Source organism: Sceloporus undulatus, chromosome 4, assembly GCF_019175285.1.
Source record: "Sceloporus undulatus isolate JIND9_A2432 ecotype Alabama chromosome 4, SceUnd_v1.1, whole genome shotgun sequence".
Lineage (NCBI taxonomy): Eukaryota > Metazoa > Chordata > Lepidosauria > Squamata > Phrynosomatidae > Sceloporus > Sceloporus undulatus.
The window spans coordinates 84,210,634-84,223,718 of record NC_056525.1 but is presented as its reverse complement, the minus strand read 5'-3'; the positions used below and the strand labels follow the sequence as shown (position 1 = coordinate 84,223,718).

The 13,085-nt window shown below is 40.8% G+C and overlaps 1 protein-coding gene across 1 annotated transcript in view; it reads right to left on the bottom strand.

Moving 5' to 3' along the window:
• The window catches only part of PCSK9 (proprotein convertase subtilisin/kexin type 9), a 36,625-nt gene that overhangs the window by 10,328 nt on the left and 13,212 nt on the right, over nucleotides 1–13,085 (bottom strand). Inside the window, exons 3-7 of the mRNA XM_042466207.1 lie at nucleotides 12,327–12,450; nucleotides 9,574–9,707; nucleotides 6,090–6,231; nucleotides 4,172–4,368; nucleotides 1,314–1,497 (exon numbers count right to left, since the gene is read on the bottom strand). Of these exons, the coding sequence (XP_042322141.1) occupies nucleotides 1,314–1,497; nucleotides 4,172–4,368; nucleotides 6,090–6,231; nucleotides 9,574–9,707; nucleotides 12,327–12,450 (781 nt within the window). The remainder of the gene's footprint in view (nucleotides 1–1,313; nucleotides 1,498–4,171; nucleotides 4,369–6,089; nucleotides 6,232–9,573; nucleotides 9,708–12,326; nucleotides 12,451–13,085) is intronic.

Below are 13,085 nucleotides of genomic sequence, written 5' to 3'. Positions count from 1 at the left end.
TTCAGCTGTGGCCCATCTAAAATTTGGTGTGGACACAAGGGCTCTGATCTGAACAAAGACTTTCCCAAAGACGACGACGACGACTACTACTACTACTACTACTACTACTGTGCTGCCTGCTTGCCTAAAGGGATGGCAAGGCCAATTTCTCCATGGAAGTAATGGAGCAGCTCCTCTTCAAAGTAAGGGAACCAGCAACAAACCATTTCTATTCTGCAGTCTTGCTTTTTGTTGCTAAATTTCATTTCTACTTATAGTTTAAAATACAAATTATTCAGCCATACGGGACCTTCTTCCCCAGTGCATGGTGTTGCCTGATTTCATGGGTATTTTGTGTATTTTAATAATCCCACCCCCATACACACACAGCTCCTTCAAGCTGCATATGGTTATTTAAAAGACCTATATTTTACAATCCACAGGCACCCTTCAGGATGTGTATAACCACTTAACAGGGAGATGTGTTGGCAGCAGTTAACTCCATACTGTGCTTAGCCTTAGGCCTCACAACCTACAAGGCATGTCATTATCAGACCATAACATGAACTCTGTCAGCCCCAGCTGCTTAATCAAGGCATAAAGATATTTGCATGAAGCTGCCAAATGAGTCTAAAGTTTTACATATAGAAATAAAAAGAATGCAAGCATGCGAAAGAGATATTTTGTGGCATAAAGGTCAGTCAGTCACTCCATACAACAGTACTGTATTGTGTCAAGGCCACATGTTTCACCATTCAGTGTGTGAAGGTGCAATATGGAATCACAGGATGGCTTCACATTTACACATCACCATTCTACTTCTCCTGTTGTGTTAAAAGAAGTGGCTTTCTTAGTCCTAATGACCTTATTGTCATGCTCTTTCAAGACTCTTCAGAATAGTTCTGTTCACTGAAAACCAATATAACCACTGCTCTTCAGCTGAAGCAAAAGCACTGCCCCATTTTTTAAATAAATAAATAAATAAATTGAAACCTAGAAGGCATGTCATGATTATGCCTTCATCATGCACACTCTACACATATATATTGTTGGAAGCAAAGAAGCACCAACACTTGTATAAATTGATTAATGAGAGAGTGGACTCCACATTATATCTGCCCTTTGTTTCCACCTCTCAATATCTTCTCTGGTCTATGTTTTCATGCCTTTTGCTTCCTTCTAACCTGCAGAGGTCAAATCCCTTTCTCTCAAACCAAAAGACAACTCAAAAGATACATAGCCATTCATACTTCTCTCTGTGGAAATCCTATCAAAAGCAACAGAAACTGGGCAACTCTCTGGACTCTTAACATTCTACTATAATTTTTTTTTACCTGCTACATGTGCAGCTGCCTGGGATGTCCCACTCTGTGATGTGAAGCAAGTGCTGCAATCACTGGAAGCACCAATGATATCATCTCCAGGAGCAAACAAATCCACACAATGGCCAAAATTGGTTCCCAAGTTCCCCATGGAAGCAGGTTGGTCCTGGACATTGGTGGCTCCAACAGTGATAACCTGTAATAACACAACATTTATCACAGTCCGAACTGAATAAAGTATTTAGTAATTGTAACAACAGAATCATGGAGATGGAGGGGGCTTTTAGGCCATGTATAATCTTCTGCTTGGTGCAAGGAAACCAAAATTAAGGATCCTGAAAAGATGGCTGTCCAACCTCTATTTCTCCAACAAAGGGGAAGCCATCATCTTCCTGGCTAATTTCTACTATCAGATTGCTCAACAATACACATTTAATTTTTTGTTGTTGTTGTGTGCATTAAAGTCATTTCCGACTTATGATGACCCTAAGGAGAACCTATTATGAGATTTTCTTTAGCAAGTTTTTTCAGAGTTTTTTCTGCCATCCTCTGAGGCTGAGAGAGTGGGAATAGCCCAAGGGCACCCAGTGGGTTTCCATGGCCAAGCCAGGAATTGAATCCTGGTCTCTCAATGTCCTAGTCCTAGCTCAAACTATTATTATCCCACCTTTCTCCCAAGACAGTACAGCTTACAACATTAAAAAAAACAGTACAATTCAAAGCAAACAAAAATAGTACAATAAAACAGAATTAAATTACTGCAATAATTAAAACAAATTACATGTTAAATTATGAAATAGATTAAAAAGATAAAAATGTTTAAAACACATTAAAACAATATAACACCCAGCTCATTCTTTAAAAGCTTTCTGTTTTGAATGCTTGTCTCAAGAGGAAGGTCTTCACCTGTTGGCGGAAGGCCAACAACGAAGGGACTATTTTGGTCTCCCTGGGAAAGGCGTTCCCCAGTCAAGGGGCAGCCATGGAAAAGGCCCTCTCTCATGTCTCCAACAACTATGCTTGTGATGGTCATGGCATGGAGAGAAGGGCCTCCCCTGAGGATCTCAGAGCCTGTGCCGGCTCATATAGGGAGATATGGTCTGCCAAATAGCCTGGACCTGAGCCATATAGGGCTTTATAGGTCATCACCAGCACTTTGAGTTTGCCCAGAAACAAACTGGCAGCCAGTGGAGCTGTTTCAACAGGGGCATTGTGTGATCTCTATAACCTGCCCCCATTAGCAGCCTGGTTCCATCTCTTTGAACCAACTGAGGTTTCCAAACACTCTTCAAAAGCAACCTCAAGTAAAGCACATTACAGTAGTCCAAATGGGATATAACCAAGGCATGTACCAGCATCTCAAGGAATGGGAGCAGTTCACGCACAAGTTTTAAATGTGTAAAAGCATTTCTGGTCATTGCAGAAACCTGGGCCTCCAGGTTCCAAGCTGAGTCCAGGAATACCCCCAAACTGAAAACCTGTGTCTTCAGGGGGAGTGTGACCCCATCTAACACAGACTAGATCCCGATCCACTACACCACACTGGCCCTCATATGCATTTAAACTCTAATGTGTATCTAAACAAGAGCCAGCATAATATAGTGATTTGAATGTTGGAGCTGGATGCTGTGAGACTAGAGTTCAAATGTCCACCCAGCCATGGAAACCCATCCTTTCCTCATACTAAAAGGAAGGCAATGGCAAACCTCCTCTGAATAAATCTTGTAAAAAATAAATCCAGGATCACCATAAATCAGAGTCAATCTGAACACAACAACAAATATTAAGGCAACTTAAGACTAGAGTGAGATGTTGATAGGAAGGTTCTGCATTGAAATATCTGAAATAAAAAAGCTTAGAAAATATTAGAATTCAAAGATATAGCCATGTCGGTACGGAGAATCACTATGTAGAGAGATCTAGTAGCACCTTTGAGACTAACCATCACTCTCAGTGCAGTGCCACCATCCCAGCCTCGGACGGTGTTACACTGAGAGTGATGGTTAGTATCAAAGATGCTACAAGATCTCTCTACATACTTAGAAAATATTAGCTGTTGTTTCATGCCTTCTTTTTTCCTCCAACTAAAATGTCTCTCATACAACCAGATAACTGAGCTTGATTCTTTTTCTTTAGCTGACTCTATGAGAAGATGAGAGTACTGTATAACCCCTGATTTAAGAATTTCTCCAAGAAGATTGAGTATTAAATTAATAGTATCAATCCATGGGATGTTAATTAATTAATTAATTAATTGAGATATATGTTATCAGAAAAAGGATTGTGCAGTCTCTGCAAAAATCTGTTTTGAAGTTAAAATAGCTGCATGCTCAGGAACAGTGATTTACCAAACTTTTGTTGATATAGAATCCATTTCTATCCAGGAGCCTTCAAATCCTTAGTGTAAAGATTCAGGTAGGTGGTCATGGCCCATTCTCCTATCTCTTGCCCGGAAAAATGGGCCTCACACTGCTGATGTTCACAGTAAAAATACGTCCCATCCAGTGTGCTTTCAGACAGAGTGGGAAAGATCTCTCTTCTATTTGTGCTATTGTACATTTGAAGAGTTATAAGAAGTCTCCTTCACATGGAGATCTTCAAATGTACCTCAAGACACAGATAAACCACCATAGGCAATGGGAGCTGGGGTGTGCAGACATTTCATATGAATAGTCCTGCAACACCCCCCAAAGTTTTATTTTAGGAAAAGGGTGGGAGAAGGATTTGTGTGAATGTCTAGCAACTGAAAAAACCCATTTCAGATATTCTGAATCCTTTATCTAGCAGACACTGATGAGCTGGAAGTGCAAAAATCATTTTTGAATCATCTTTACCTGGAACTATGGATGAAGCTATACTCCATGACATACCTCTGATTCTGATGCTGGTGAATATAAGCAAGCATTGTCCTTGTAGTTTCCTGCTGCAGCAATGATCACCACTCCTGACTGGACCATCAGACGACAGGCTGTATTGAGAATGTGGCTATAGCTTCCAGCCAAGGGGAGCAAAACTACCAGAGGACTGTAGGGCTGGATAGCCAAGGTCTTTTTAATAAATTCCAATCCTGTTATGCAGAGGGGTGAAAACATGTTTGGAGCATGCCTCATTCAAATGAGAAGTAAAATGTGTATCTTTCACAGCTTATATTCTTTGAAGCAAAAGAAGAGCATACTGTATGTGCTTTTAACGAATGAAAGAGTTTTCCTACACTCATCTGTTCTAGAATGAAACACACAAAGACATGAAAATGTCTTCTCAGTTTCTGTTTCTATCTGGTCCAATGCAGCTGCATATTAGGGAAATCTGATTTATAGAAGAAAAAATAAATGTTCATATTGGAGTCTATATATACCATGCTGGTCTATGTGATCTATCCACCAGAAGCTGTTTTTCAGAGAGGCTGCTGAAATATTTAGATAACTGGTGGGTGACCAGATTCACCACTATTACAGCTTTTTGAGTATGGGAGTCTTCATAAAATACTATCCTTTATCTATAGTGTCTCAACTGAATTTTTACTTCTGTTTCTGCAAATCCCAGACATGACTTGAAGAAGGCTGTTCTGTCCATGGAAGGCAAAACACCAGAAGCATCCTGTGAGAAGCTGTAGTTGCCATTGGTCAAAATCTCCAAGGCTTTGGCCCAAAGTAAATTTTGGTCTCTTATTTATTTATTTTTAAAACAGCTATAAGATAAAGAGTCAAGTTCATGAGAACCAGGCTAAATGTCTAGTTCCACTCTAATTACGACTCGTTTAGATTATTTCCCAAGGTGGTAGATTAGCAACAGCTGTAACTCCCTTGCTGAAACAGCTTCACAGGCTCCCTGTTTGTTTGTGGCTGCAATTCAGAGTGCTGGTTATGACCTACAAAACCCTATACATCTTCGCTCCAGACTATTTGAAATATCATATCTCCATATGTGAGCTTGCTTGAGTTTTAAGGTCTTCAGAGGGGGGCTTTCTTTTGGTCCCACTACCTTCATATTTGGGCAAGACACAAGAGAGGGATTTCTCGATGACTGCTCCCAGGCTGTGGAATATTCTCCCAAGGGAGACAAGGCTGCCTTCTCCCTGCTCTCCTTCCACTGACTTGTGAAGACATTCTTATTTGGACAGACATTTGCTAACATAGGGTTGGTACAGACTGGTGCAAAGCGCTGGCCTGGGACTGATTTTAGGGCTTGGGAGAGTGGAACATCCGCACACTCACGAGCCCTACCAAACCATTATGACTTGCCCACATCCACACGAGGGTCGTCATGATGGCATACACGCAGCGTAGCATCCAAATGGTGTCATCAGCACATGCGAGGACACCAATGGCACCACGCAAACACCCTAAGATTTATATCCTGCTCCCGGAGGCCACGCCGTTTGGTTGCTGTGGCCTCCGTCGGAGGCAAAAAGAGGCGGCATATCACCATCCCCTTTTCCCCATCTGTATACCTCCTAATTAGCTATGCAAATAGACCCTTTAATGGGGGACTGCTATTGTTTATTGTTACTGTCACATTTTAAAATTATTTTACATCATTTTAAAGTACTGCTGTTTTAATATGGTAGTTTACTTAACTGTATCATTATAATGTATTGTGTATAAAGTATAATGTATCAACAAAGGGTTTCTAAAAACATGTATCTTATTTTAAAGCATGCTGTTGAGCTTCCATGCCAGGAGAAAAAAGGAATATAAATTATATAAATTAAATACACATTAAGAATCTTATTGGTCTTCTGCAGATCAAGTTCCAGAGCTGAGCTTTCCCATGGCAGCAGCTACTTACCAATCAGAGTGCCACTCACAGTGCCTTTTCCCTGGCAATTGAGGACCCGGAGGCTGCGAACACTGGCTCCTTTAGCAACACCAGCATCCCTTCCACTCACAACACCAGCCATGTGAGTCCCGTGGCTGTCACATTTACTGGCCTGCCAGAGAGCACAAAAGTGTAACTACCCAGTTGTTTCCAATCCACAGACACACATAACAAATAATAATCCTTGGTGCCCCTATGCCCACCTACTTACTGATGCAGCTTCCAAACTGCACTTTATCCAAAGGCCCCACTGTTGATCCCCATGGGGCAAAAATGCTGTTTTCTTTACATTGTAATTTTGTAAAGAACTGAATACATTTGTTCCCTCTCTTGCTTTCTCTCCCTCATAAACAAGCATTTGTTTACACCAGTTCTATGCATATAGTCCAGCCAATCTAATAATCTCTGGGTCTCTCCTACTAAGGCAACCTCTAGTAGCTTTAAGAGTTCTTGATTTATACCCTCTGCTGCAAAAATAAGACATGTTGGTATTCACCATGACACCTCAACACTTGAGAGAGCGCCTCACCCTATATGTTCTTGCCCAAAGATTGAGATTGGGGGGCTCATTGTGTCCCACTAGTGAGGTCAATATTGGGACATGGAAAACGGCTTTTTCAGCCATGGTGGAGGCCCAAGTGACACCAACTCTGATTTCATTTAGGCACCAACTAAAAGCTTGGCTGTTCGTCAAGGCCTTTGAGCCTCACTGATGATCCATCTCAAACACTGATGTACATAGTTTAAAAAATATTAATCTTTAAACTGTTGTAACATGTTTTTAGTGTGTCCAAATTATTATTATTGTTGTTTTAAACTGTTTAACATGTTTGTTTTTCATTTTATGTATAAGCACCCCTGAGATATTTCTGATACAGGGTGGGGTAGAAATAGATTAACTAATTATTATTCCCTGGAACCTACACACCTAAGTACTAATGGCTATTAAAGATAAAAAAGCAAATTAAATTCCACAGGCCTTTTTGTTTTACTAACTGAATTACACCAGTCCTTTATTACTAGCAAATGTCATATTCTTTTTTAGGAGTGAAATCGTCACTAGTTATTAAAGGTGGACCATTTTCATTCAAATATTTCTGTATATTTGAGTTAAATATGTAAGACCTAAAACTCAGGTTCAACGTGAAAATTGCCCTAAGAGAAAGCGCACAGTAACTGTACACAGGGTACGCATGGCAACAAGTAAAACATAAGAAAATGATCAATTATACTAGAAGAAATATTCCACAAGCACACATAAAGGGTCATCAGGCCCATTATTGGGTGTCAAATGTGGAGAGGAAAAAATGGGGAGCTAACAAATTTTAATTGAAATGTACTATCCTTTGGCTCTAGATATGCTGGCTCAAAGCCAGTAGTGGAGAACTAAAGGGGTGGGGCACTGAAATTCTCACCCTCACAATAATAAATAATAATAATAAATAATAAAAATTTTATTTATATGCCGCCCTTCCTACGATCAGGGCGGCTTACATCAGATTAAAACACAGTTAACAATCAGATTAAAATACACAACAATAAAATCAAACAAACAAGCAAAAAAGCCCCATAGCCCAACCTCTTGGCCACGGAAGAGGAGGGAGGTCCACAAGGTGCCCAAAGCCATTGGCATGACTGACTTCAATAGTTTCAGGTCCCCAGCCAAAACATTGGTTGGAGCTTCTTCACCTGGTGCTCAGTCCAGAACCAAGCTTTGCTCCTCTTCCTCTATGAATAGGGAAGGAGAGGATGTAGTGAAGCATGGCTACTATCTGCAAACACTAGCTGAGATCAGTCAGCTTCATTACACTCTCCCAAGGGGATGTTTGCACTAATCCCAAATAAAGGATGATCTCTGATCAACACTAGAGATTTATCTCCCCAACAACCCAAGAAGGCAACCCCAGAACTCTAGGCCATGCTACTGCAATGACAGAGACAGTGCAAAAAATGAGTATGTGCATAAATTTCCACAGCACATAAAACATCCAATCCAAGATGACACCACTGTAGCACAACCACATTAGGAAATCTCCATGCAATATGCATAACTAACATCATAGTGGAAGATTTCCCCACTTCACACAGGCTGCTGTACTAAGGAAGAGAGGGATAGATGAAGATGTTGGCCAGGAAAAAAAAGGCCTCACCATCTTGGACACAGTAAAAGACTACAGTCAGCTGAGCTCACTGTTGAAATCACTATGTACAGTAGAAGAGTTAAAGGAAATGAGGTCCCACATGCTGCTGATGGTCCACAAACTTTATTATCTTAAAAAGCCCAACACATTTTGCTCTTGCCACAAATTGGCCTTCTTCAGGGGCTATTACCAGAAATTTCTGGGGTTGCAGTCTGCACTCTCAACGAAATGGACACTTTGAGTATTAGAAGGAAGTATTAGAAGGAAGAGTGTCCATTTTGTTGAGAGTGCAGACTGCAACTCCAGAAATTTCTGGTAATAGTCCCTGAAGAAGGCCAATTTGTGGCAAGGCTGAAACACATTGGGCTTTTTAAAATAATAAAGTTTGTGGACCATAAGCAGCACATGGGACCTTGTTTCCCTTAACTCTTCTACTGAAATTACTATGTACATCAGTATTTGAGATGAATTCATCAGTGAAATCAGGATCCATACAATTAACACCATTCTGAGCTTCAGATAAGAACTTGGCCACTTCCCATGCCTCCAGATCAGATAAAAGTCACTCTAGCTGGGGATAATGGGAACAATAATTCAATAAATCTGTGGGCACCAGGCTGGGGGAAGTTGCATTAGACCTCAGTATAGATCTCCACAAGTGCAGTGTTATGAAGAAAACAATGAAGCTGACTTGATAAAACCCACAAATTTAATTACAGTCGACCCTCCTTTTTCGCAAGGGATCTGTTCCAGACCCCCTAGCAAAAACTGAGTTTTGCTTATATTCAAGCCACATTGGCTTGAATATAGGTGTGCAGCTGCGAGAGTGTGCGGGCACATGCCTTGGGCATGTGCCCCATTGTTTCCCCCTCTGTTCATCCCTCGTGCATAAGTGAGGGATGCGAGTTTCAAAACTGCGAGAACAGAGGGAGGACTGTGTACCTAACTATGATGAAACACCATCACTGATCCAGCAAACCTCCTTGAAATACTCTAGGATTCAAGGTGTTGTATAATCTTTATTCTAATAGCAACACATCTTGATACTGAATCTAACAACAGACCTTATGGACACAATTTCTGGTTTAATTTTTGGATTTTTCAGTTTCTTCTCTCATCCCTATTTTTTTATAAATATGAAATAAACTGAAGAAGAGTTACATTTCTGTGGCATATTTGATGGTCCTAATAAATGTATAATCCCATTGTGAGACACTCTCCCCAAACTGTAACATCCACTTTTGTTTTTCATTCTATTCCTTTTCAAAAGCAGTACTGTACATGACAGCTGATGCTGTCTAATGCTGACATACCTGGCGATGAAAGCGAGTGCCATCCTCTTCTGGGACATTCTCAAAATCGGTTACAAATGCTCTACCTTCTATTTCCCGGTGGTTGCTTTGGATGCCAGTATCTAGCAGATACACTTCAACCAGGTCACCTCTATCTGCGGAGAGACTGCCAGTCAGTCATGCCAAGAGGAAGTGTACACATGGCTTCTGCTGCAACATTAGGAGTTTTTGCCATCCCTGCCTGCCTGCCAATATCACAGGATGTTTATCTTGCATGACCAACTTCCAGTGGGAGCTGATCCAATTTTATGAGTAAACTGTCCAGTAAACAACAGCCCATGAAAAGGAAGGAAAATCAGACTTAACATGAGTTTCTCTTCTGTTCTGCCGAAGGAAAGCAGTTTGAAATGAACTGACTCCTGTGCTCCTGTGTCAGGAGGCCAGTATAAAATCTTCTTAGCTCAGAGGTGAGATGTGGACTGTGCCTCCACAATCAAGATGTAAGTTAACACATTCTGAAGCCTGTGCAAGTCTTCAAGAAACGGTTAACTTATTCTAACAGCAATATCTAATCGGAAAAGAGCTTGGAAAAGTTTAGTTTTTTGGACTTCAGCTCCCAATTTTCCCCAGCCAACATGATCAATTGCCATGCTAGACTGGGACGGATGGGAATTGTGGTATAAAATAGCTTTTCCACATCTGAGACCAAAAACACAGAGAAAACAAGTTAGGGCCAAACTGGACATGATATATATATATCATTAGTGTTTCTCAAACTTTTGTTTTCTAGGTATTTTGGACTTCAGCTTCCAGAAGCTCCAGCAAGATTGTCCAAAGGTCAGAAATTCTGGGAACTAAAGTCTAAAACAAATTGGAGGACCAAGTTTGAAAACTGCTGACATTATCCTTGTGTAGCTCATGTGACGTGTCTACATGCATATGCATCTCCACCCATTCCATATAGTGGAGACTAAAATCTAGATATCAGGTTGGGGGTATGTTTTTTGGATACACTTTGGCCCTGCTTCAAATTCAGAAGCACACTCGCTCCTCCAACCTCCTGAATAGGGAGCATTCTAACTGGGACCTCAAGAAAAGCAAAAGATTAGAGTCCCTCCTCTGCCTACGCACCATAGTGACAATCCAGCTTGCTCTCCCACATAAGCTAGAAAATTGGCTGCACGAGGACAGATAACCTGTCACACATTCTTTCAGAAAAAAAAGAAATCTCAGTGGGGGAAGGCAGGACTGAGATACCTAAGCTACATTATTTACAAGGCATGCAGAAGAAGAACAAATCTGAGGGTGCGAGGCCCTGCAAGCATGCATGGGTGGACCAAAATTAATGGGTGCAAACTGACTGCACTTCCATCACCATGGTTTCCACTCTCTTCTAGTTAAGTCCTGTTGTGTTTTTTTTTTTCATTTGCATTCAGTGAGCCAAAGAAGTGAAAGATGGAATGTTCAAAAGTAGGAATCTATTCCTTCAAAGGGCAGAGGTTTGAGTCCCATCTGTCTGCTGCCTACCATTCATGCACTCAGAGAACTAGGTGGATTGTAATCCTTCCAAACTATTTGCAAATAATTTATATTTTATTGTTTCCCAAACATTTATCTTAGAAGAGCCTCAAATGATTAATCCACTAAACAATTTTTAATTAGACCAGGGCTGGCACAGATTCACCTGCTACCTATTCAGAAGCCCCAGCAATGACTGCAGCATTACTGCCTCCTACTGACACAATCCACCTGCTACCCTCTGTCTCACAAAACAGCCACCTCTGTTCTTCATCAGGCCAACCAGGCTCATATACCTAGAAGGACCCCACAGAGCCAGGCCTTTGGAGACTGGTCAATTCTGGAGTGTGACATTTTCTGAAGCAGTGGAGAAACATAATATGCCACCTTCCATGCTCCACGACCTAATGACAGCACCTCGCTTAGAAAGCAGCCGAAAGCAGCAGGTCACTGTGCTTTGAAACAACTATTAGCTCTCTTGGACATCACATCTGAGTCCATAGATTCCTGAATTCATATTTCTTTGGGAATGGGGCTTCTCCACATAATTTTTCAGAGGGATTTAGTGCAAATTCCATATCTTTGCCAACCAGCAAGGCAGACCCACCCATAGATGTAAACCAGGCAGCCAACTAGAATACTAAGTTCCATGGATAAATGTTTCCACTATGTAAATGTTTAGGAGAAAAGAGATTCCAACTGACTACACTACAGCAGAAAGCACACTGAGGCAGCATGGCAGCTTGGTGGTTATTCTGAGATACCTTGTGTTACTTTTGATTTCTATCCCAAAACAACATGTTTTGCAACATGTATTTTGTGTACTTTGGTTGGCCTCATAAAGGTATCATTGTTTTATGGATTTTGGATGTTATTGTGTTTTGCTACATAGTCAACGCAGCTATCCCTGGATATGTTGTTTCAAAACAGTACATCAGACCAAAACAATACTTTTGTGCATTAATATGCTGAGAAGATTTGGGGGTTCACTTTACCTCAAGTTAATCACCAATAGGTTGGATACAGGATTTAATCATAAAGCAAAACCACTGAAATCAATAAGACTTAACTAAGCAAAGACAAACGTAAGTTCTATTAATTCAAATGACCTACACGATCTAACTCATTATTTGCACACCTACTGCTTTGTAATTCCTTTTATCAACATGTTGGTGGTGGTGGTGTTGCTTCCTACTGAGCAACTCCTAGGCAACCCCTGAAGAAATGTGCAAATGGCAGAAGGAAAGATTGCTTACTGGGAGGGTTGTATTCATTAGAATTGTCATGAACTGGGACAATCCGGCCAAGGTTCCAAGGAATGCTCTGAGCAAACACATAGGCATCTTCTTCTATGTATTCCACATGTGGCAGCCTCAAAGCCTGCACAAAAGAAACCAGACAAAAGTTTGTGCAGCAAAATAATTCCTTTTTACAGTGACTATAAATACTAGTGACATACTAGGAGACATCTTGTATTTGAGGCCATTGCACACATTACATCACACACACACAAGCCCTTTCACCAGCTCACAGGAAGCCATGCCAACTGCAAGTATCCTGTGCATCCAATCATGATCACAAACCTTTTATTTCTTGTTTATCTCTTACCCATCTCTTCCCATGCATTAAGGTGGGCAACAACAACAACCAACAGATAAACAATACCAGTTAAACACATCAGTTAAAATAGACAACTGCTCTGGAACATAAACATAATGCACATATCTTCAGGAGAAGTGCATAAAAAATGCAACAAATGAAGCATCCCCATATGCTATGTATGGGGGAAATCCCATGCAAAAACGTGGGTTTAAATTGGAAATAACCCACAAAAGCAGGTTGATTTTCACATGACATCATTGTTAAACTAATGTTAACCTGAACAGAAAGTGGAGGGAAAGTAGACAAAAGCTGCTCCTTTTTACTTTCAGAAAAAGGAGCGGCTTTTGTTCACATTCCGTTTGGGTTAGCACAAGTTCAGCAACGACATGTGGGCAAACCAACCCGCTTTTGTG